The sequence below is a fragment of the Simochromis diagramma genome, unplaced genomic scaffold (assembly GCF_900408965.1).
Source record: "Simochromis diagramma unplaced genomic scaffold, fSimDia1.1 OVJJ01000603.1, whole genome shotgun sequence".
Classification (NCBI taxonomy): domain Eukaryota; kingdom Metazoa; phylum Chordata; class Actinopteri; order Cichliformes; family Cichlidae; genus Simochromis; species Simochromis diagramma.
This window is the reverse complement of record NW_024387414.1, coordinates 1,986,941-2,012,353: the sequence shown is the minus strand read 5'-3', so window position 1 is coordinate 2,012,353 and position 25,413 is coordinate 1,986,941. Positions and strand designations below refer to the sequence as shown.

At 44.2% G+C, this 25,413-nt stretch overlaps 1 protein-coding gene and 2 non-coding genes across 3 annotated transcripts; all 3 read left to right on the top strand.

The window, feature by feature from the left end:
• The first annotated feature begins 10,499 nt into the window (after positions 1-10,499).
• Positions 10,500-14,132, top strand: rpl12 (ribosomal protein L12). Its single transcript, XM_040011636.1, has 6 exons — positions 10,500-10,658; positions 12,584-12,657; positions 13,107-13,205; positions 13,337-13,418; positions 13,503-13,589; positions 13,968-14,132. The coding sequence occupies exons 1-6, from the start codon at positions 10,622-10,624 to the stop codon at positions 14,084-14,086; spliced, it is 498 nt and encodes a 165-aa protein (XP_039867570.1). The 5' UTR covers positions 10,500-10,621; the 3' UTR covers positions 14,087-14,132.
• Positions 12,698-12,825, top strand: LOC120721683. The gene has a single exon (XR_005693229.1). It is a non-coding gene; the product is annotated as a small nucleolar RNA SNORA65 (small nucleolar RNA).
• On the top strand, positions 13,664-13,792 carry LOC120721682. The gene has a single exon (XR_005693228.1). It is a non-coding gene; the product is annotated as a small nucleolar RNA SNORA65 (small nucleolar RNA).
• Positions 14,133-25,413: the final 11,281 nt, after the last annotated feature.

Genomic DNA, 25,413 nt, shown 5'->3' with positions numbered 1-25,413 from the left:
TGAGTAAACTAGAAACACAGAGAAACAATGGAGTAAACCTATGAAAACTGTGGTGAGGTTAACAGACGATCTGACAACGACTGAGCAGAAACACACGGATTAAGTATATATAACAAATGATCAGGGGAAGCAGAATCACACGGGGAAAACAGCTGACAACAATTAACATAATGACAGGACAGGGGCCGTGAAGCTAAATACAATAAACAAAAAACACAAGGATCCTTCAAAATAAAACGGGAAACATAACGAGACCCAGACATGACTCGAACTAGACAAACAAAGAAAACGTGGACATGAAACGTGACAGATAAACACAGAAAACTTCACACAGGGATGAGACAAATGGGAGCTTGATAAATCATGAATTAAAACTGTAACCCAGGCATGACAGAATGTAACCAGATAAACTGAAATGAAACTAGACTGAAAGGAATAACAAAAACATCAAGAAACACTGGGTCACATGACCCAGGACCATGACAGTGATGGTGGTGACTCGATGAGAGAAATCTGTAAGGAATCAAATCAATAAGTGATATTGATAATGGAATCAAAATTTCTAAATTCCTATTGATTCCCATCCATACGATAAAACCTCTGGTAGGTCCAGGCTCAGGGAGCGTTGGCTGCATCCGAGGTAGGGGAGGTTCTTGTGTAGCATTTTTTCACTTGAGCGCTCAGTCACTAGGTTGAAGAGTTATTTATCACAGAAGGTTTTTCACCTTGTAGTTCTATGTGCAGTGATAAAACCCAGTGTGATTTCATTCATGGCTGCGTTGAGACAAAAACTACATGAGAGCCAAAAGAATCAACGCGAGGCTTCGGAGCAGAAATAACCATGTTAATGTAAAATCATTTAGTATTCACATATAGAGAAGAGAAGTGAAGAAGAGGGTGAATCTCAAGCAGATTTAAAAAAAACTAAATGCAATTAGACTTAGACTTAGTTCCTCCTACGCCGGGCGGCGCATCGGGCAGCTAGTGATCCATGCTCCATGCTTCACAAAACCTCAGGGGGCAGTGATTAGTCAGCATCAGATAGATCAGGGTTGATTCAGGTTTTCTGATTGCATTGAATTTTCATTGATTATTGCAGTTGACGCCTGCAACCGTTACACGAACCATCTAACCTGTAGTTAAAGTAAAACTCTACATGATGTATTAGGTTACTTTAACGTGCCGTCAGTGATGTAAAAACTATATAAAGAAAAAAATATATATTTTAAAAAAGGGATAAATGAGCCAATAGAAAGATTTGTCGGGCTGAGTGTGACGAACGAATCATTTCGAGTGTCGTTGTGTTGTGGGAGCTCAGGGTTCACAGACGTCAACGCTCATCTCGTTTCATTTGTTTTTTTAACTGTTATTTAATCGGAAGTGAAACTCTGGAGATTAACCCTCTGAACCCAGTCAGTGTGTGCTCTGGTTTTGCTCTTCAAACGTTTTCACTCACCGTCGGTTCATTTGTCAGTATAAAGACAATTAAAGATCTCTATTTAAACACAACCAACCTCGCAGAAGGAGAAAAACACAATTACAATCCGAAAATTATTTTAAAGAAGACAAATTAAAGTTAGATTTCTGTCAACACAAACAGCCACAAAGATCAGCAGCGAGGGTCTCTGTGAGCTCGTTTGGTTCACTGGTTCAGCTCTTTGTGAAGGCTGGGAGGTGGTGGCCGTCATCAGACCCTTCTGTTATATCAGCCTATCCCAGCTGACACAGGGCAGGAGGCAGGAAACGCCCTGGACAGTCCATCACACGACATCATCAGAACTAAAACAATCAAAATAACTTTATTTAATGATTTTTTTAATGAAACGTGCTTTTCTTTGTTGCCTGGTGGTTTGATGGTTGGAGCACTCTCTGCAGCAGTGATAACCACTGAGCTGCTGTGCTGCCTCACATTTAAAGGACCACTCCACATATATTACATAAGCCAGTATTGCCTCAGTTACCTCTGAGCTGGGCCAACCAGGCTAAACTTAGCTAGGCCCCAAAACCACTGCAGAGAGCTCTGTTTAACGTTGTGATGTTATTATATTTATTCCAACAAACAATTTTCCAAAATGAAAAATATATTTTTTAAAAAGGTCACATCTCAGTGGGAGACGTTTCCCTAAATCCGTCTTCATGCTTCTTTTCTTTAGCGTTCCAGACAGCAGTTTCTGTTCGCATGGTGCTGCATGGCGTGCAGGTTCTCAAATATGTGACCGCACTTTTAATGAAAGCTTCTAATAAAAATGTGGTGGGGGATTTGCTGCCTCTCGCTGTTTGTCCACAAGAGATGACGTGCTGTTACCCACAAACCCGAGCAGCTCTGTCGGATTCACGTGGCTGCGTGTGCAGCTGGTAACGTGCTGAAATGTAGCGCCGTTTTCCATTAATGCACTGTGTTCACACTGTAAACAGGTCGATGGGAAGCACACATTGCGATGCCTCCCACAGCTGTGTGTGTGTCTGTGTGTGTGTGTGTGTGTGTGTACCTGTCTTTGAGCTGGACCTGCAGCCCCCGGGCCCGGTGCTCGACCCGTATAAAAGCTTCAGGTTCGCTCTTTTCTCTCCATCTCTGACAGCATCACTATCTTTCGCTTTGTTTGGTTTCCACTCCACAGCACCTCCACCTCAGCCCGCCCACACATCCACATGCACAGCACTGACGTCGCTGACTAACACACATCACTTTTAAATGACTCCATTTGGTTTATAACGTTCGTTGTATTTTCTCCTTTGCTGTTTGTGTTCTGATAAAAATCAAATCCTAATAATCGAGAGTTACTCTGCTGTTCTGCTGTTTCTCATGTTCAAACTGTGGATGTGCTCTAAAGGCTCAGTGTTACGGTTTCTCTTCTCGTGGACGTGCCGTTTTGTTAAAGCAGCGTTAAGGGATCCTTTTGCATCTGTGCCCTGACACATTTACAGCAAGTGACGTGAAATTAAACAGGAAGTGGAACAGAGAGGTCCCAGCAAACATAAACCAGTTTCTCCTGCCTCATAAACCTGCAAATTACAGCATGTGGTTCTCCAGCCTTGCAGCCTTCCTAACTGTGTAGGACCTCTGTCAGCTCGAGCGTTTCCCCATTACTTTTATCTCCAAAAACACCTCGGATGTCCTGGTGAAATGCAGGAGGCATCTTAGATCAGCTGCATTACAACACTGTTGTGCTATGGTAACATATCAGCACAGATGCCCCGCCCACCTGCTGTCCAAACTTTATGTATATGAGGGGAAGTTAATTAGAAGAAAGTTGTGTGGAGGGAGAGAGCTCTAAAGGAGGACGTTTCGCACAGAGGATGAACTGAGGAGCACCGAAGCCCAGATTAAGATACAGAAGGATTATTTTTAGCTGTTAATCATGCAAAGCTGCTGTAGTGCTAAAATAACAAAATATGGTGCTGAAATCAGAGGAGATGAACAGAAGAGCTTTGATTGAAAGGTGCTTATGAAAAATAAATTCCCTGTTTCACGATGTGGATGTTGTAGTGTTACCATGTCGTTTGGCCACTCTTCGTTTCTTAAAGTTAACTTTTACCTGAGTTGCCAAGAAAACAGTCCTCATGAACTGGAAAAATAAAAAACAATCTTAATTCTAACCAATATAGAAATGATCTATTAGATTACATTAGTCTTGATACAGCCTCTGCCACCACATCAGATCAATCGCTCTGGGCTCCTTTGATCAGCTCCATCATAGTGGGGGTGGGGGGTCATAGTTTGGTCCCGCCTTCACTGTTGTGATTGGTGTGGGGGTAGGGACAGGCTTGGGGCGTCGGGGGATTCCCCAGGAGCATCTTCCTTGGAGGGCTCAACCCGGGGTACCGGTCACGGCCTATTAAGGGCTCTGTTGGCTCTTAGGTGACGGTTTCCTCGTGGCTGCTTGCAGCGGGGCTAGGGGAGGGTCTGTGCTGACTGGATGTTGGTTACTGACCTGGTAGCCTGGCTGCCCCTGGGTGGGTCCGGGGCGAGCATGGAGTTCTGGGGGTGCTCCGTCTCCGGGCTGGGGCCCTGGCTGGGCCTTGGGGGCTTGGGTCCTGGTTGGTGTGTTGCCTGGGTTGTAGGCAGGTGGGTGTATGGGGGCTTAGCCTTGGCGCAAGGTGCCGCCAGTGCATCGAGCCACCTGGGGGGCTCTTCAACTGGTGGGGAGGCTGTTACATCTTTGCAGGAGGTCTGCTCTCTCCAGGAGATATAGGAGAAGTGGAGGAAGAACTCAGCCTGGGTGTCTGTTGTCCTGTGTAGTCTGGGAGATGACTGGATGATGTGTTGGGTGCAGTTTTCTCTGCAGTGGGGTCGGGCGGCGCTGCTGAACTGGGCCCCGGTCCGGATGGGCCTGGGCCCCCTTGCCCTGGTCTCTGGGTCTGGGGCTCGGTCACTCAGGCACAGCTGGCTGCTGGCAGAGCTCACGGGCGCGTCACTGCAACTCCCCCTGGCTTCTGCTAAATAATGTTTAATATTTACTGTTAGATTCACATAGATCATCGTGATGATGTTGTTTATTATATTGCTCTCTTTTTGCTTGTTTTCTCTTTTTTCTTTCTCAACAGGTGATCCAGGTGATTGATATTTGTATTTTTTGTCTGTTTGTTTTGTTGTTTTTGGTTTTTGCCCTTTATCCCCGTCCCTCTTCCCCGCTCTTTTTCTTTCCCCAGTCAAGTCTGTCCCGTGTTTAGCAAGTGAAAATAAAATAAACAATAAAAGCAAAGGTGAATCAAATGGACCGTTACGGCAAGGCTGGGATGGTCCATTTGGTAAAGTAAATCCGTTGGGCACCTTTCTTCGCCTTTAGACAATAATTCTGATGACAAAAGAGCCAAACGGGACAGGCGGGAAAAAAAGAAAAAGACTTGTATCTGGGTTGTCCTACCTCTCACCTGAACCTGATTCTGACCTGAATCTCAAACAGCTCTGTAAAGTTCCTCCCTAAAAGAAATGACCAAGCATAATGTCCCTGCTTTCCATCCTGACGGTCCTCACAAAGACAGACATACAAGCACACACACCGTTGGACAGGTCATTTGTTAAACTCGGGGAGAATGATCTGATTTCCTCTCCTCCGTCTCCTACTCGACCTTTTCCCCGTGTTTGCCAATCAGTCTCTCTCCCTCTGCTCCTCTCGTCTTCAGTCTAATTTTCTCTGCTTTATAATTTCCTCCATTGATTTTTTTGAGGACGGCTACAGTCGAGGGAATCGGGCCAAAGCACACAGCCCGTCTCTTTTAACTGAGCTCAAACGAGGAGAAGAAATTGTGTTTTGGCTGCTCGATCGTTTCAGTTCACGAGCTCGTTCACCACACGAGCACGTCTGACCTTGTTTCACACTGACCGGGTTTGTAAGAACTTTCCTCTTCACTTCATTCGGTGCACAATAAAGTCCTGATTAAAGTCTTATAGGGTTTTAATTGCTGTGTCCAAAATCACACTTTCCTTCTTTTGTTGGTGACTTCCAATAGTTGAGAGTACAGTAGTTCACTCCTCTGACCCATCACACTAACTGCTCACAGCAGTGACCTCCAGTTCTTCACTTTTTAAATAAGTTTGGCCATAATTAAGTCCACAGATTTGGCATGTTTAAAAATCTAAAAGTTAAAACAGCCCACCTGCCTCACCTCATGTTGCTTACATCTAATCTCTTTGGCTCAAGTACATAATAAAACAGAAAGCATAAATATGTCTCCAGGGCTTATCTCTGTAATAACAATAATAACAGTGAAGCGTAAATAATATTTTTATATAGTCACACAAAAGATCACTTCCTGATGTCCAGGAAAGCCGATCTAAAATTTAGCCAATGAACTAGACACAGTACACGTTCTGCATAATACAGAGAAAACCTCCGAAGACCAAATGGATTCATCCAGTAAATCTAAAATATTATGACTAGTGCAACATTTATGGTTTGAACTGACATGGAAAAACTTGGCAGTCTAGGATTGGGTTTTATCAAAACCTGCAGTTTCTCTAACGTCCAGCAGAGGCAGCAGTGAGTCGGTCCTCATAGACTCCCATGTTAAAACTTCGCAGCTAATACAAACGTGTTCACAGCCTCATACACACACTGTTTGGACTCTATAGGTAACTTCCTCCTTTATAACACCTGTGTGGAGGGAAAATGTTTTTATGCCTCACCTGGATTATAGTTTATATTATTATGGGCGTGGTCTGTTTTGACTGATAGGTGGATGGTGACACAGGTATCTGCTACCTGTCTGAGGCTTCACCTCAGCTGTCGCGTCGCTGAACTGGACCTCTGGACTGTGTTTGTGCTGTTGGAGCCTTTAGGGGCATTTTAATGACATCATGTGACCTAGAGAGGAATGCACCGCGGTTACATGCACTAGTTTGTCAGTGTGTAGTTTGTTGGCCCTGCATCTCTTACCTTCTATTCCTGAAAGCATCAGTGTTTGGATCAATCTTGTTTTAGGGGCAGCTTGCATCCATTGTTGAGCTGCGTGCACCATTTTCATCTTTACCGGTGCAGTTAGCCTAACAAGTGCTGAATCCACAAATCAGTCTCTCTTTGGTAAAAGTCTCTGAGGACCTGAGTTATCAGACCAAAGCTCTTTTAACCTGAGGCCATAGTAGAATTAGTTTGCCTTTTAACAACAGCAGCTGAATGTATGAGTAGCTCGAGTCAAGTATTTGTGTAGGTGGACTAAAGCTATCCACCTTTTTCCACAACTGAGTTATTTATGATCACTGGCAGAGGAGTGACCCCTCCCCCTTTCCTGTGGTCTACTATAATCGCTTTTGTCTTGCCAACATTCAAACCTGTTTTACGCGATTTTTCCAGGGTAGTCACATCTTCCCTGTGAAATCAATCTCTCCCACGAGTGCTGTGCAATCTGCAAACTTCGCAGTGACCTTATTGGCCTTGTTTGCCATGCAGCCATGGGTACAGATCGAGTGCAGAAAGGGACTGGTACACCCATTCTGACTATTAGTGAAGAATGTATGCTGTCCACCTTACTTCTTGAAGGTGCCCAGTCCAAACCTCTGTGATCTAGTCATAAAAGACAGAGATCAGACCAGTGGTGTGCAGTGACTTTTACAAAATGGCAAGCACGGGGAAAGCTGCCGGCCTCTGTGCTTACCCAGCTCCAGTCACTGTTAATGGGAGACAGATACACCCTTAAAATGGAGACAAGTACAGTTTCCTATGGGTGCAAAACAAGAAGCGCTTTCAGCGACAACAGCTGACTCCAAAACAGTGCTGTCTGAGTTTGAGGAGCAGAGAGATTGATTTACTTTGGTATGTTTTTATTAATTTTTAGATTTGAGAAGTCAAACACTGCTTGCCTTGCTGGTCCTGATGGAATGCCACTGGTTTACACTGAGAAACTTACTGACCAACATAGAGAGCTCGTCCACAAAGAGCATCCTCAGTCCTGGTATAGGTGACCCTCCCATCCATTGCCTCTGTTCTGCAGGAGGGATCATGCAGATGATGGATTCAACCAGCCCCTAAAAAACTTGCTCACTGTGGGGATAAGAGCTCTGGGTCCCCGGTCACTGAAGCTGGTCACGTTCTGTGGAAGAGGTACGCTGATGACAGATTTAAAGTAGAACAGCATAATTCAAAGGGAGGTGGAAATATTAAAAACTGTCACCTGCAAGCTGCTGAACGCAGACATTCATAACATGACCAGAAATATCGTCCAGGCCAGAAGCCTCAGCTAAGTTTGCTAAACTGCTTAATGCGCATGAGTGAAGTGCACTTCAGTGTACTTCCATCACCTGGGAGGAAGGATATTATATCACTGAGCATCCTCGTGATTATACAAAAGGCCAGCATTTGTTGCAATCATGAAGGCTCACAGTTTGTTTGTGCAGAAATAACAGCTGGCGCGTTGCCTTCATGCTGTAAATGTGTGTGTGTTCTCACACAAACAGGCGTGTTTCCATCACTTCAAAGGACACAGCATTACATTAACATACATTTCCTGCGGACCATAAACCCAGTCTGCGCCTGACATTTGCTGTTTCTGTCTGTGACGACTTTTTGTGCATGTAAAGGAGAGCTGAGTCTGTTTGAACTGATGTTCACACAACACGAGAGGAACACACAGAGAAACAGGAGCATAGAAACAGAGCTGAAACTGGACTCCCTCACGCTTCACGCTGGTGTAGTGTTACATTACTGTAAAATGACCCGAGTTACGATTCATAATTTATAAGAAGTACGCAGCTAATATTAAGTTTTATTCTTATTTTGATCAATTATTCCCAGCTTTTAGAATAGCCTCAGCAGCCATGCATCTTCAGACACCCTCTTCCTCCCTATTTATCCTCATGATCAAACATGTAGTTGATATAGAAATAATATTTAGCAGGATAAAAACGTTGTTGAGCTTCAGAGCAGCAGCTTTCTGCAGCACTGGTGGAGCTGAAAAACATCAGAATGATTATTTAAATGTGACATTTGCTATAACTGTCGAGGATTTCTGAAAACACTCTTTTTATCTTGCAACTTGTGAATTTCTGACTCTTCTCACAGATTTTCATGATGCATATTAAGCAGCCCAGCAGTGATGATCTCTGCTTCTCACCCACTTACTCCCTCTTGTGTTCTGTTGCTATTCCTGTAGAGCAGCTCTGAGTCAAAAAGTCCTGCAGGAATCAAACAGGAAAAACGCTGTTTTCATGCAACTCGTGTTGTGATGAAACAGCCGGCAGCAACCTGGAAGACGAAGCAGAGACCTGCAGCACCGACACAACGCTTTCATGCTGCAGCCGCACACAGGCCCTTCAGCCCGCTGCAAAGGATGCTCGTCCACTCAGCGCCCACGAGCGGCACTTTGGCCTCGTCCGAGGTCACGAGCAGGTCAGAAAATAACTTCCCACGACCGACTAAACTCTCAGCGCCAAACACGACACTCTGCATTGTAGTGCTTCCATCAAAGGCACTCATGGTTTCTCTTTCTGTTCCTCAGAGCTTTGTATTATTACTGTATAGTCAACCATGCTGCACATGCATCACTTTAAAACAGGCCCGATCATCAAATAAGCTAATTTACATCATGGAGCCCTGCTCTCAAAAACTGACATAGATGTAACTGTCTGTGAAACTGGATTTAAGAAAAAAGTACTTAAAGTTTGTTTTTTAAAGCATGTTTAGCACCAACTCCTGTCGTCTGTGGATTTGGTTTTCTCAGAGACGTCCTCCACCCATTTAATCAGGAGCTGTCAGTATTTACTCCCACACAGCAGATATCTGCAGGTTATATATTACAGATACATCTCAAAAATTAGAATACTGTGAAAGAGTTAAATATTTTAGTCACTTATTTCAGAAAGTGAATGAATAAAGGATATTTCAAACAGAAATGTCAGGCTTCTGAAAAGTACGTCCGTTTCTGTCTTGATGCATGCTCAGTCATCCAGGCAAGTAAAGAAAAGTCCCAGAAAGTTGATTGTGTTCATCTGGACGTTTTCAGTGGGAGAAACGTTTCGTCATCATCCAGGTGAGTCTTCAGTCTCAGCTGACTGCAGGTTTCCAACTTTATAAACAGGACATTTGCACAATAACTGAAACCAGCACCACTGAATGAACACTGGGCTGTGAGATCAGTTCCTTGATCGTTAATATGCAAATTTTCATGGCCATTGATCAAAGACATTCATCAATGGCCACGAGTACCGTGGGGAATGGCTGCAATCACAGCATTGTAAGTTATATCCTGTCACGCACTCCAGATGTGAGGAGTAGCGTGTGATTCCTAAAAATAAGGTGCGTTTGGTCTGCACAGGATAATAACCTAGGGTTGTTGTTGTTATTTAAACATTTCTCTGCTTGTTTTTAAAGGAAATCCCATCTGATTTCTGTCATCATTTACTGTATTTGTCTTTATTGTTTTAGATGAAGTACTGATTAAACTGAATACCAACATTTTACTTCGTTTTTATTGTAAGAACATGAACATACAGTGTATATTTGCACGATAAACTGGCTGTGTATTGTGCTTTTGGCACGCCACTGTGTGCCTTATCTGATTGTTAAAAACTCCATGATGTAAATTAGCATTTAAATTTGCCATGAGTAGCGTTTCATTTTCCTTCATACAACAGACGGCGTGTATTTCTGTGTCTCTGTGCTGTTTACAAAAATTCTCTTTATGAAAGATCCTCAGGCTGAGACTGGGAGCAGATGACATCAGAAAGAGCTTCCGGTGTAAATGTATTTACGTCCAATGTAATTTTTTTTCTAGTAAAATACAGTTAAATATAATATATATCACTGATGTAATTTATGCATTTATTATTTGAAGCTATATTAATTCAATTTTCATGGAGTACGCTCGTCTTTTCAGGTGTCTTTTTATTTATTTATTGTTCAAATAAATCCACTAAAGTTTTAGAAATGAGTTTAGCAATTTAGTTATTGGCTAAAGTAAGTCTTAAACCACGCCCACATGGCGTTTCGTCATACGTCTCAACGCGAACTGCGACACATGTTCTCGCGGGACTTGGCTGAGGTATAAACTCCTCCGCAGCCGCCGCTCTTCCTTTCTCTTTCTCCCCTTTAGAGGTGAAGGTGCAACAGTTATCGGTCGTCCCGAAGCCGGGTTCATCCGACACCCTCACCAACCAAGCTGAACTGAGCTCAACCTCCACAGCAGCAAAATGCCGCCCAAATTCGACCCCAACGAGATTAAAATTGGTATGTTTTGAATGTAATAAAAGCAGACGCTTTTTCACAGCCGGGATGGAGTCGCTCTCTGCCGTCTGCCTCCGCCTGCCTGGCGGCCTGCACACGGCGCTCACAAAATGGTAAAGATGGGACACGAAACGCGACGAAGAAAATCAGTTTAGGCTTTTGTTGATGTTTGTAGAATTAATGATGCCAATTGAGTAAAATATGTCAGATCGGAGGCAGGTGTAGAGGGTAGTGTAGTGGGTAACGTGCTGACCCACGTGCATCTAATGCTAACGTAGCAACTAATGCTAACGTAGCAACTAATGCTAACGTTAGCCACAGTTAATTACCTTACAAAGCGCTGAAGTACATTTATGAGGAAACCGTTAATCTTCTAAAGGGTCTTAATGCAATATGCAGACCATGTTTGGACAGCTTTTAGCGATGAATAATGACGTAGTTATAACAATTGTTATGATGCTAATTTTGGGATTGCGTCAAACACTTGACGCAATGCTGCGGTTAAATCCTTTTGTACGTGAGCGCATGTACTGCTATTATAGCATTAGTGCAAACTCAATAGAGTTAGCATGTAAACTTGTAGTCTTTTAAGCCTTAAAACTACATTTCTCCAGTGGAAAGTGTAGTTTGATCAACGTGGCACAATATGGAGCTATGTTTTTTTCCTAATGTGCCCCCACCCCAAGGGCTTCAGTGGGGTAAAAAGCATCCTAAAACATGTCAAAGATAGAACTGCTGAATTGACACTTATGGTTGGAGGTTACTTATGATGGGACTCTTACAGGTCCAGCTGCTGTTTATTCCTTTCAAATTCCTGATCTGCAAAAACTAAGTTGGCTAAAGCAGGTGAAGGTTTGGAAAGTAGTGTAATTTGTTGACATGTTGTGTAATTCAAAATATTGTTATATCTAGGCTTTTTATGTTGAGTGTTGGTTATGTTTGCCAGCGACATGTGGGTGAAGGAAAATGGAGGGAGTGTGAGGGTCAGCTGTTGGTACAGATGGTTCAGCTCCTGTTAATCCTCATTAGATGAGAATTTTGGGGAAGCATCAGGTGTTGTCTGATCACTTAACCTCTGGGAGAACAGCTGTTTCACAGCTTCGGATGCAGCCATCTGGCTCAGGACTTGGGTTGAGGTCATCGCTTACAGTTGGGCTGTGAATGCAGGAGTGCATTTTGGCCTGTGGGTTCCTGTCTTACCCTTTATGACGGCCAAATGTGATCCATCACTACTGCGTTAACTACAAACCTACAACCAGGAAGCTTTAGTGTCGTGCAGATATCTGACTAATGAATGCACATCAGTTGCTACTGTAAAGGTTTCAGCCCACCTGAAATGAGATGTTTGAAGTACGAGCGCAGCTGCTGTGAGTTTAGTCAGCACAGAACTGCAGGAATTCACCAGTTTGGTCACTTTCATGTCATGTTTGAGATTTCTGTGATGCAGTGAAGAACAATCAGTCACTTAATAAGTGTTTGGCATTTATTGGCCAAAAAAACCACGTAAAGTCAGTATTTACAGTGGTGACCTTTTTTCTTTCAGTTCACTGGCGTGCTGAATATCAGCTTCTGAGCCAAATCCTGGTTTCAGAGCTCTGTCTGTGCCTCGTTGTTTTAAAATGAGCACTTTTAGGGCTTCTGCTCATTTACTGTTGTTTTAAAGACTGGCAATGCTGAAAGACCAACTTCTTCCGAGATCCAAGACCATTTTCTGTCATGGATTCAAAAGGATCACAAAGTGGCTCCAAAATGATTAAACTAACATTTCCAGACAGGCAGAAGTCCACAAACTGAGATCGGCTTCATTTGATCAGCGCGGGTGGTTTCTTAACATGTAGCTTTAGTTAGCGGTTTTATTCTGAAGCTTCAGAAATGACAGTTTTCTGTCTGTGCGCAAAGGCTTTAATGGAGTCTGTCATTTCTTTCAGTGTACATGAGGTGCACAGGAGGAGAAGTCGGTGCCACCTCAGCCCTGGCCCCCAAAATCGGACCTCTGGGTCTGGTGAGTATCAGAAAATGTGTGATTTGGATCAAAGCAGCCTCCCGCCACTATGCCCGTCTGTCCCAGTGACTGAGTATAATCCAGAGGAGGCTCAGATTGACCCAGCTTTAGGAAACAGAGCGGCCCAAAACCGATGGACCGCTCTGTGCCGAAAAGTCTGGAACACAAACTGAGACTCTGTTCCTGTTCTCAGCATGTTTGATCGTTTCAGTTTGGTTTTTATTGGTTTCAGCGTGACTGTGACAGCACTTAAGTGTTTGTTTTGCTGGTCAAATACATCTGTCAGTGACAGGAAAATGCAGAATGAGAAAATCACGGCTTTAAAGATGTGTGCACAACTGTCAACATTTGCAGTCGCCTCCCACAACGGACCGTTTTAAGACAGGAAGTCCCCTCTGTCGTACCTGAGTGACTTACAGAGTGCCTCTCTCTCTCTCTCCTCACTCCAGTCTCCCAAGAAAGTGGGTGACGACATCGCCAAGGCCACCGGTGACTGGAAGGGCCTGAGGATCACTGTGAAGCTGACCATCCAGAACAGGCAGGCAGCGGTGAGTTAACCAGCGCCACCTGCAGACACACAGGCCTCGTGTGGGTGCCTGTGGTGATTGGTGTGTGCCTGTGGTGATTGGTGGGTGCCTGTGGGTTTAAAGTTTCAGTGGATGCCGTTTGTGTTGAACAGATCGAGGTGGTTCCCTCTGCGTCGGCTCTGATCATCAAAGCCCTGAAGGAGCCTCCTCGTGACAGGAAGAAGGTCAAGAACAGTGAGTGTCTCTGAACGCACGGACCGAACGCGCTCGGCTTGCTCAGGTGCTTTTTGCTCACCATAAACTCTTTTAATCTTCCAGTTAAGCACAGCGGCAGCGTGACCTTCGATGAGATCGTGGGCATCGCCCGCGTCATGAGGCCTCGCTCCATCGCCCGGGAGCTCTCCGGTAAGACCTCACAGGGAAACCTGGGTTTTTCAGGGCTGTTGATTAGCTTCTCTCCCTGACCGTCTGCTCAGCCTCCCGCCACTATGCCCGTCTGTCCCAGTGACTGAGTATAATCCAGTGGAGGCTCAGATTGACCCAGCTTTAGGAAACAGGGCGGCCCAAAAACCGATGGACCGCTCTGTGCCGAAAAGTCTGGAACACAAACTAAAGTAAATCAAAGATGACCGACTCTTGGCGCCGTCCAGGCTCAATGTTAAAAACCCGTCTCTGGGAAATGAGCCTTAAGTGTCGTTTCTAAACCTGCTGCCTGATGTTAAATATCTGTTAGTCTTTCATGTGTTTCTACTCTGGCTCATGATCATTTTTATTCCTCATCAGGAACCATCAAGGAGATCCTGGGAACCGCTCAGTCTGTGGGATGCACCATCGATGGCCGCCATCCCCACGATGTCATTGATGACATCAACAGCGGCAAAGTTGAGTGCCCATCTGAGTGAACAGGACACTGTTCCAAAAAATAAAGGTTTTAAAAAAACAAAAGGACTTGGACCATTTTTCCTTCTCCCAGTTTAAATAAAAGATGTCGACAGCGTTTCAGCGTCTGATGGAACGTCGGGTTTTCAGCACCTTGGAGCCAAAATCGAGATGAATATTTAGAGTTTAAATTTTAGTATTTATCCTTTATTGATCGAGTGACGTTAACACGGAGTTTTGCTGTATCCGAAATACAAAAAGCTTGGAAAGCAAAACTCAGTAATTCCGAGCTTCCTGCCAGTGCCGGTGGTCTCGCAGCGTTGGTGGCAGAGAAACACTCGGCAGAGGACGGACTTCCAGAACAAACCGCTTTAAACTCCTGTCAATGTCTGTCTGGATAAGTGAGGCTGAGCGTCTGTGGCTCAGTTTGAACATCGAAGTACTTTTAATGAAAAAATAAAAACCTGCATGTTACAGATTTAAAGCAGCTCAGCAGACTCCGCCTGTTTGTGCGCATCAGATTAAAATGCAAATTATTGGATCAGCTGACTGTTGTCATGTGGAGCTTCAGAGTCTGTCCAGTATCAGATGTGGTGACTCCACATGAACATTAGCTTTAAACTGGTGTAAATGTGCCAAATCAAACATGCTGCGCTGCTGTGGGCAGGTGAGCCCCTGACCTCCACAGCTGTCAGGATACCACAGCGTGAGTATCTGTGATCAGAGTGGAAGTACTTGTGTCTTTAAGCTTTAACGATGAGTAAGTACCTCTGAGGTTGGGAAGAAAATGTCCTGCAGTGATGCAGGCGTTGAAACTGCTCGTGAAGGCTCCTACAAAGGCCTCGGTCTCGTTTCTAGTGTAAATAACAAATCTGAACAGCGCAAACACCCAAAAAAGAATTTGAGTATTTGGCGCCCCCGTGTGGTGTCATCGGTTTAAAATCAAGTATGGAGCATTTCAAAATAAGAGAAATCAACACCAGGGTAGTTAAAAAAAAAAAAAAAAAAATCAGTTGGCTAATGCAACAGAAACCTAGGAAAAGTAAAAACAAACTTCATACAATAACTTCTGTATCAGTGAAATGTAGAAAAGTTGCTGGAGTTAAAATGTTCAAGTTACGTCTTCCATATAACATTTCTGGGGGTGACAAATAAGTCTAGTGGAAAACAAAATTTCTATCTGTCTTTATGCATGTTTTCTTCTTTCCTGTGGGGTTTGTGTACACGTGCTGTGCAGAAGTGGAGGAAGTCGATGTGAAGGTTCCTTTTCTCCCTGATTATTTTTCCCCTGTGACAACGTTTTGGAAACATTTATGAAATTCACACTGATCATTTGTCCTTCAATTTAAAACAAATTTCTCAGTTTGGAAATCTGATATTTTCTCTATTTTTCAATAAACATCTGTAAGGTAAATGATGATAACCTGAGCTCAGCGCACATTCAGAAGGAGAAACACTTTCAAACCTTGGAAACTTTAACTAATAGAATTAGTTTCTGGTCAGCCTGTAACCTAGTTTTACACTAAGGTCTGGGCCTCTCTCATATAAACCAATAATAATCAGCATATAAGCATTATGAATATATATCATATATGAATATATATGAATATATAATCTTAAGATGATATATTTATTACCTAACAAAACGCGTGGATGGCAACAGGAGCAAAAACTGCATCACCAAGCTCTCATAGGGCGCGTTGGAGCCGTGCTGTTAGTTCTGGATGGACGTGCACGTAACTGCTGAAGCCCTGCTGCTCAGCGTTTGTCAGTTTTCGCCTGCAGAGGCTGCTGCTTGATCCAGATCCGCTGATTGATGAGAGAAACCTTGAGCCATGTAGGCATAATTAATCTGATCATCTCTGTGGGTTTACCGGCTATTAAAACACAAACTCGGCTGACCTCAGCTCACGCCACAGTCATGACGCTGCGTCGGTTTAGCGCCGTGATGGCAGACGCTTACATCAGTGAGTGAAGCCCAGCTCCAGCCGAGTCTGTGTGCTGCTCTCCTGTTGGGAAGGCTTCATTATAAAGACTGCAGTCCAATTACGCTGAGCCCGAGGCAGCGGCCTGTGCTGCAGGCCGGCTCAAATGAAGATAAATTGGTTGTAAAAGATTTAACCAAACACAGTGAAGACAGAACAGCAGGAAAGTACAAGTCAGTCTAGACTCTGCTCTGCAGTCCCAGCCGGTGTGACAGCGCCGAGAGCTTCCAGGCTGCCTAATAACTGTGATGCGTCTGTGCGGAAGGATGGTCTGTTTTTGCTGCTGTCACAAATATATCAAAACACAGTGAATGCAACACTTTAAGAGTCAAAACACGGCAATTACCCACTCTGTTCCTGCAAACACACACTCAGGGAGATATTATATGGGACACGGTGCAGGTTTTAAAGGAGCAAACACAAACTTTAATTTGCACACGGTATCTTTCAAAGACTGTATAAAGAGGTGGGCGTGGCCACAGTGATGTCAGCCAATGGTTTGGGAAGTAACCTGATGACCAGATCCACAGTTAAGGTAACCTGTTCTGCTTCCTATTAACCAGAGTAGAGACGCTGGCCTCAGGTCAGCAGATGAAGAGTGGATGGAGATAAAATAAGATAAAAGCACAAATGATGACGTCATCGGGAGCCTGCGCGCTTCATGCCCCAAATAATAATGGAAGATGCCATAAAGTCCCTAAAAACATCTAAAACAGGAAGCATACCTGTTTATCGAGCAGCTTAGAAGTCGCTGCCTGAACCATGTGAGTGTTTATGTGAGGGCGGGCACTTTAGAGAAAGTCCTGGCAGGCGATTGGATGAACCATCAGCTTGTATCACGGTTCTTTGAAGGAGACGTGAAAAGAAGAAGAGATTTGCTCCGTTTGTTCTGCATCCAGCTTCGTGCCTGAACTGTACTCACAAATCACGCGTCAGCTTTGAGATTATGGTCACTTTCCTTTGATACGCGGTAGAGGAGAGCACCAGATCCATCCTCCTAACCCTGCAGCTTCAGGATCTGGAAGGGAAGCCTTGAATGAGCTGCTTTAAAACGCATTTCTTTTTTATGGCCAGCAGGGGGCGACTCCTGTTACTTTGCTCTGTGGGCTCAGCAAACTTGTTTCAGATGAGTTTATCGTTTCAATCGTGTGTTTCAAGCCTTTTTTTTTAGCTGAACGTGAAGCTTATTTAGTAAATTATGGGGGTGGGGCAGGTATGCTTATCAGCCAAAGTCTTGTCAGTCACAGGATGTTGGCCAGTGAGTGTGAAAAGCACAGAGTCTGTGAATGGCTGCCGTTCTGATTCAGCACTTCATTCATTTCAAAATGATTTTTAATCTCAGTAAAATTTTTCCTGGTTGCAAAGGTGGAACAGTAAATTCATTAGTAGCTCTCACCGACTGCGTTTGTTGACAGCGTCCGGGTCAGCTCTGTTTGGGCGGCGAGCTTCACCTGAGAGCTTTACCTGTTCCTGCCTTTTGAGCCAGTGTTAGCAAAGTGCTGACTCTTCTTCTGCCCAAGCAACAGAAAAAAATCTTATTCACATTTCCTCAGAGGTGAGAAGTACAAATACTTCATTACTTCAGCAGAATATCCAGGTACCTGTACTTTACTTGACTGTGCTTACTTTGCTAAAAAAATAAATAAATCTGTACTTTCTACTCTTTTGTCATTCATGTGGAATGCAGGCAGCAGCAAACAGAGCCATCTGTGCTTCTACAGAAGTGAAGAATATGATGCGTGCTTTTCCATCACTGCACCACCGAGGGGCAGCAGAGAGCTTCTTGTGGCTCACACTCTGTGCCTGTTTCTTACATGCACATACATCCCATGTAAACATTCTCTACACAAGCACGTCACTTTAAATGAATCTTCTAAATAAATTTGCATTTAATAGCAAAGTTAAAAAACACTGAGCTGTCAAGAGCTGGATAAGAGCTGGAAGGATGGGTTGAAATCCACTCTGACTGAAATGTAACTGAATATTTATTTAAGAGAAGTCAGCATAAAAAGCTCGTTATGCAGACAGAAGATCCCGACATATTCAAACAGACTGCATTTACTGCAGCCGCCTCGCCGTGGAGACATGAAAGAGAGCCGAGGGAGTCGGAGGCGAGCGTGGATGAACTCGCCGTGAACTCTCTCATCTTTCCACCGCCTTCTGAGCGAACGACAGAACTCAGGGAGGAGGAGGAGGTCTGAGGTGCCCACGTTTGATCTCTTTACATTGTGGCTCATTGATTCATCTCCACCGCAGAAAACATGTGGCTGTGTTTCTTATTTTGTGATCTAACAGGTGGAACATAAAAGATCAACATAAGACGCTGCTGAGATAAAGTGCGTCAGTCTCACGGGCGCGTTACAATTCAATTTTATTTATACAGCCAAATCACAACAACAGTCGCCTCAAGGTGCTTTATATTGTAAGGTAGACCCTACAATAATACATGGATGGGGGAATGGGTAAAGTAAAAAACCCAACAATCATATGACCCCCTATGAGCAGCACTTTGGCGACAGTGGGAAGGAAAAACTCCCTTTTAACAGGAAGAAACCTCCGGCAGAACCAGGCTGAGGGAGGGGCGGGGCCATCTGCTGTGATTGGTTGGGGTGAGAGAAGGGAGACAGTGAGAACCTGTATAATCACACACTCATATCACAGATGAAGAGCTCCGCAGTGTCATTTCCGCTTCTTTTTCCTTCTGCTTCATATGTTTCACACATCAGATAATAGTTGATTAAATCGCGTGAAGACAGTCTTTTAAAAACAATCTCAGCTCTCATTAATGACTCTTAACGATGATGTATTAAAATAATTATCTTGTCTTCAGAGCTGTCCACTCGCACATTTAGGAAGCAGCAATGCACTGAGTCATGTTCTCTTTGTAATGGTGTGATCATCAGATCATCAGAAATTCACCTAAATGATCTGCAGTCGTGCAGCTCGAGTCGCCAGCGGCGTGAGCAGGGAGTAACGCCCGCCGTCGATGGCGGTAATGGCACGCTCGAGCTCTGAATCGGATTCATCCGCAAACACAAAGTGACGGATGGCATTCTGCAGGGCTCTGTGCTGGGACCTGTACTGCAACGCACACATTAAACAAATGTTTAGCACTGCCCTCTTTCATATGCACAGGATCACGACAATCAGAGACATCTTGCCTCAGAGCGATGCCAGAACTGAACTAAACTTGAATAATCAGGCCCAATCGTATCTCAATGACCCCAGTAGAGCACTTCACTCTCACGCTGCAGTTTGGATTGCTTCATATTTCCTTCTTAAAGCTCAGCTGATCTCCTCTATGGTTGGTCTGATTGTCTTTTTCTTCCCCACTGTCGACAAGTGCTGTTCAACAGGGAATCGATGGCTTGATATCAGGTCTTGACCTTAGTAGTAAAAGATCTGAGAAGATCTGATTATGATTTGGCGCTGAATGAATAAAACTGGACTAAGCTTGGCATGGACAGAGTTTTAAAGTGCTTGAGGGAAATCAGCTTTTAGCTTTCCTATTCGTGAAAAAGAATAACAGTGCTTTGCATTTATTATGAGCTCTTATTTGCTTTTTTTTAAAACATAAAAAATACAAATGTTGATAATATAATGTGACTTGAAATTCCTCACCAGTTAAAAAGGCAAAGCTGTTAAAAGCACCTCTGTTTTGTTCCAGGTACATGTAAAGTATCTGTATCTAAACTTCTAAAGAAAGCCGCGGTAAATATTTGGGAGCCTCTGTAAACCTAGCTAACTCGCTACGTGCTTGTCTTCCTGCCACCTAGCAGACAGTCAAACATATGGAGGAAGGAAGGCTTACCCCGTCTCTGTGTTTCTGTCTGTCATGCAGTCTGATCACAGAGCAGAAGGAGAGCGGCAGCCAACTGTAATGTGGATTAAGGTCCTGAAAGAGTGTTTGCCACTCGCCAAGGCCCCGCTGTTCCAGCATGACGAGCTTAAAGTCAAAGCCCTGCAGCCAAACTATATCTGTTTGAGCAGAAGGTTCATCCTTTCAAACCTCCCATCTTCCTAAATTAGGGTGATGAGTGAGGTGCCGGCTCAGCGATTAATGCCACCTAATCTCATTAAACACCTTAAAGCCAACAGTGAATATTATCAATTCCCACCACATTTGTGTTTCTTTTTCTTTTCCGTGTATGTAGCAGGATCTGATGAAAGGGAAGGGAAGCGTTTGTTTTCAGCTCACCCACAGAAACACAATCCTCTTGCAGCACTGTTGATATCTTTTTTCCCCAAATAGCCAGAAAAGTCAGCTCATAATGCGCCGCATTATTCTGCAGCTCAGAATCCCCAAATATACACTCTGCTTTATTCTGCAAAACACTCGATTCAGTTTTGTGATTGCAGTATCGGCAGATCACTATAAGTCTTCTGCTGCTGGTGTGTCTGTTACACCAGCGTTTGCTGTAACAGACACATCAAGCGCCTTGTTGTGTCAAGGTTCCTGCGCACTTTCGCGTCATCCTTCAGGACCAATAAAAAGAAGCCAAGACCTGCAGTTCCTCTGACGGCCAGCAGAGGCAGCAGTGAGTCAGTCCCCATAAAATAAACATGTTTACAGACTGATATCCAAACTCATTGGCCTGTGTAGATAATTACCTGCTTCATAGCACCTGTACAGGGGGAAGATAGCTCACGTGGTTTTTATAATTAACCTGGATTAAAATTTGGATTATTAGTGGGTGTGGCCTCTGTGACTGACAGGTGACTGACAGGTGAAGCCCCGAGCTGGACCTCTGCACCGTGTTTGTGCTGTTGGAGCTTTTTGGAGCATTTTTAATGACATCATGTGATCAATAATATGGCTGCCGTGGGTTCACTGTACTAACAGGCTGTCCAAGAAGGCGGAGCTCCAGTTCTGGTGCTTTACCTGGATCTTTGTTACAGAGTAACTGCTTATAAAACTGTTACACGGTAAAATAAAACATCTTTCCTTTTTTCTTAACACACTGCTGCTAAATCTAATATCTTCATGGCTGCTGACGTTGGACGGGAACGATTTCTTTCTGGAGTGTTCTTGTGTGTTTTCAGACACATGCAGCACTCGAGTGACCCCCCCAGCAGTGACCCCGCCCCCTCCTGCCCTCATGTGCATTCTGCTTCTCCTTCAAAGCTCTTAAAGCCCGTCCGTCCTCCCTCTCCTCCTGATCCTCTCCGCTCTTAGTCAGACACTTGACCCTGTTACCCACATCAGGATAATCATGCACATCAGTCTCTGTTATTCTTCACTCCCCCCCCCCCCCCCCCCAACCTGATGACGATGAGTCTTCAACACACAAACATAAAAAGGCATAAAGAATCCCATGTGTTTGAATGGGACTCCCCAGTGATTTTACTAATTTGAACCATTTGCTGATAGTCTCTGATTGCTGTGTGTGTGTGTGTGTGTGTGTGTGTGTGTGTGTGTGTGTGTGTGTGTGTGTGTGTGTGTTATCTAGCAGTGTACAATTAGTTTATAACAGCTGCCAAAGAAAAGTTGGGCAGCACATTGCTCATCATGCATCCCGTGATTCTGGCCAAAATTAGAAGCGGCTGTCGAGTATATTCCTGCATATTCAGGAAAAATTAATTAGCAGATGCTGGACGAACGAACAGCAACTTTAACCAAAGTCATAAATCTGCACGGTGAAATAATGATCCTGATACAGCATTAATTAAAGGAAGAATTCATCAGTTTTATGCATAAACGATTTACCAGTCTGGGTCTGTAATTCCACAGCCTGTTTCTCCAGGGGAACTGTGCCTGATCTAAAGTCGTTTTGATTTCAGCCATTCTTTGCAGTATTTACTGACCACAATTTATGTTTGTGTGTCAGCTACTCAACAAGGGACAGCTTCAGGTCTCAGAAAAACCTTTAAAGATGCTGACTGAAAAGAGACGTGAAGAAAAAAGGCGTGGCGCTCATAAACTCCTGGATGGAAATCAGTGGAAGAAGGCCGTAATGCCAGAGATGGCGATCGTCCCGATCTTTTTGTACAGATTCACAGCAGTTTGAGCTGCGGCGGGTATATCCGTTCATCATCGCACAAAACGTTCTTACCGGATCCGTAACTTGAAGCAGCATCACGCTTGTTCAGGGCTGTGTTGGGAGCAATATTTTGATATATTTATGCACAGCTGGGACGGGCTCCAGCTCCCCCCGTGACCCTGAATTAGATAAGTGGAAAAAATGTCTCCTTTTTCCTTTCAGGGCAAAAGCTGGAACACTCTAGTCTATAGATGAGAAATGAGGTTTCACAGTTGATGATAATTAATAATAAACTCTTTTTGAGGTGACGTCCACGAGCAGCATTTGTGGAGTCGAGCCTTTTTGCACTCATTAGTCTCCGCCCTCTTCCTGTGCAGGACAAAGGTGTCTGATTGTAGATCCGGCGGTTTCTGTTCAATGCTGCTGGTTCTGCCCAAGGTTTCTTCCTTTTCAAAGGGAGTTTTTCCTCCCCACTGTTGCCAGCGCTCCTCACAGGGGCTTATTGTAGGGTCTTTACCTTAATGGCATCATGTCCTCTGTCTGATTTCAGTTAAATGTAGGTAGGTGATTATGTGGGTTTCATGCCAGAGGTGAAAGGCCCTGATTGGTGGAATATCACCAGGAAAGATTCAGCGTGTTCATGGATTCTGTTGTATTCCTCAAAGAGAGCCTGTGTGCGAGTGTGTGTTGGCGTTTTTACACCTCGCAGTGAAAATGAAGCTGTTTTTATTTTATTTTGAAAAGGGACGCTAATTCAATAATAAACATACTATAGCTTGTGCACGTTACCACACTGTCCCATAGCACATACAGGCCACATATATATTTTAAATTCGATTGCTAATAAATACATCAAGGAAAAAAAAGGCTGACGTTTTGTCGTACGGTCTCATCCACGCCTGTTTGTTTCACTCATATTTCAGCTGCCCGTCTGCCCAGTAACCGTTTTGGGGTTTCATATCTTTTTTTGAGCCATTTCTGGCAATATTAGCAATTTTGATTTTGATTATTATGACACACACATGCTGTGTACTGTGTCACTTCACACCACCCTGATTCTAACAGCAAAGACAAAAACTGTATTTCTCAAAATAGCAGGTGATAGTCTGTGTGCTGATTTCCATCATATCCAACAAAATCTGCAAAGATTGTGACTTTTGGTGATTTATAACTTTCCCTGATGATTATGCTGTTAGACAGACAGTGCGCCTCTTATGGCTGTGATAGGAAAGCTTCCCCTCATGTGCACTGGGTTAAACTCAGTCCTGCAAAACCAGTGAAAATGTTAGAAAACAGGAGGAACAACGCTGTGTCCACATAAAGACGGACATGCGGTCACCCTGTCGTGGCTGATGAATGTCTGAGTTGGACTTTAAAATTTGATCAATGAATGTTTTTATTTGGGTGAAGAAGAATCGGTTGTATGGAGTGTAAGAAGCAGCAGGGATGTAAATTAAAAACAAGAGGATACATTATTACGTGCAGTGCGTACTCTCTGCTTGAGCAGGTAGGTGTGGCAGATTTGTGTGCAGGCCTGTGGTCATGATAATGTGTTTATGGTTGTTATTAGTGTTGTGAACCACTTGTCTTGACCACTAGGGGGGGCTGTAACACTGGCTGCCGCCCTGTTATGAAACCTTTGTGTTCCTCTTTGTCTGACTGCAGCACTGCTGCAATGAAGACAGACAGGGGTGGGGACCCTCTCCCACTCTCACTGCTCTGTGTCTTCTGTGTGTGTGTGTGTGTGTGTGTGTGTGTGTGTGTGTGTGTGTGTGTGTGTGTGTGTGTGTTTTGTCTTACTGCAGCAGTCCTGTGCTGTAGACTTCTCTGGGGCGGGGTCTCTCTTCCTCTCTGTTTTCTCTCACTTCACTTCTGTTATTATCATGACGTTTATTGACTTGATGGGAAACTGCATGTGTTGCAGGACATGGACTCCTCTAAACACACACACACACACATGCACACACACACACACTGCGGTGCATAGATGTAAAATCATGAATGAAAGACGGACGTGCTCAGAGGCTCTGAAATGCATTTGCAGGATCATCTGAGTCCAACTCTGAGCAGCGTTCTTATTATTTATGTCATGTCTGGCTCGTCCGATTGCTCTCTGGCAGCGAGATTAAACAGATATCTGATGCTGATCATGAATGAGAGACACACACAGACTCACAGTCACAGGAATGAAGCACACACCCCAGAGAGGAGGAACAAAGCCAGACAGGTGGGGTTTAAACATGCAGGACTTGAGTCCTTATCAGAAATGCCGGCAAAGCTGAGTACGGCAGCATTTCCTCCCCCGGCGGCGTTTATTCAGATCATCCTGACGGCGCTCTCCTCCGTCTTCGCTCTGACCTCCTTAAACCTCCTGCTCTTCTTGGCTGTACCATGCATGTATCTGCGATGTACAGTGCAGCACTGACTACACAGAGCCATCCACACGCTGAAGCAGAGAGCTGACGGAGGAAGAGGTGGAGGAAGACGGAACAGTGTAGGTAAACACTGCAGCACCCCAGGGCCCGCTCTGTCAGGGCGGGTTAGAGAGCAGATCTATTAGCAGGAGCTGATTCGACAGCTCTGCTAATTGCTGCTCATTATCTTCCTACATTCGCTACAGTAACTTCAGTGGTGCAGAGACTGGATCCTTTAGCCCACATAGGATGGGGGGAACGGGTAAAGGTGCCCGTGGGAGCGCCTGGAATGAGAGGGAGAAGGTGATAGTCTGGTTATTGACTGCCAGCTAACCCCACCAGAAATACTGCCTGTCTGGTTGTTGATGGTTGGCTAACATGATTAGCTAAAAGGGAGCTTGCGAAACTAAATCCTCCCAACAACAAAGGAAAATCAGGGTGCAGAAAAGGTGGGAACGATATTTTATTTTTGCATTTTCATCCTTCTGTTTGTTACCACTTCTTTGCACAGCCTCCTTCTCCAGCTCTTCCATGGTACACCAGTGTCCTGGCTCTGCTTGAAGGGAATCGTGCATAACAATAATAATAATGATAATAACAATAATAATGATAATGATAATAATAATAACAATAATAATAATGATAATAATAATAATAATAGTAATTTCTGGTCCCGATAAGTTGCTCCAAAATGAGATGAAAGCTCTTGGATTCAGTTCAGAAGACTGGAGATTATTTAAAGCTGAACTCTTTTCTCTGATATCCATCAGTGAGACACGGTTGGACTACTTTGGTCAAACCACTTCCTACATTTCCTCCGTTTGCTGAGGCGAAGCTTAGCAGACAGTTAGCAGCAGCAGCCACCTCCAGTCAAAGAGGCCACGCCCCTAACAATGCTTATTTAATTTAGACCTATACAATTACAATTTAATACAATTTAAACAGGTGAGTTATAAAAACATTTTCCCCT

Coding starts and splice junctions, on each gene's coding strand:
- rpl12 (XM_040011636.1), top strand. CDS start 10,622: ATGCCGCCCAAATTCGACCCCAACGAGATTAAAATTG. Junction 13,206..13,336: donor TCCAGAACAGGCAGGCAGCG/GTGAGTTAACCA, acceptor TGTGTTGAACAG/ATCGAGGTGGTTCCCTCTGC. Junction 13,419..13,502: donor CAGGAAGAAGGTCAAGAACA/GTGAGTGTCTCT, acceptor TTAATCTTCCAG/TTAAGCACAGCGGCAGCGTG.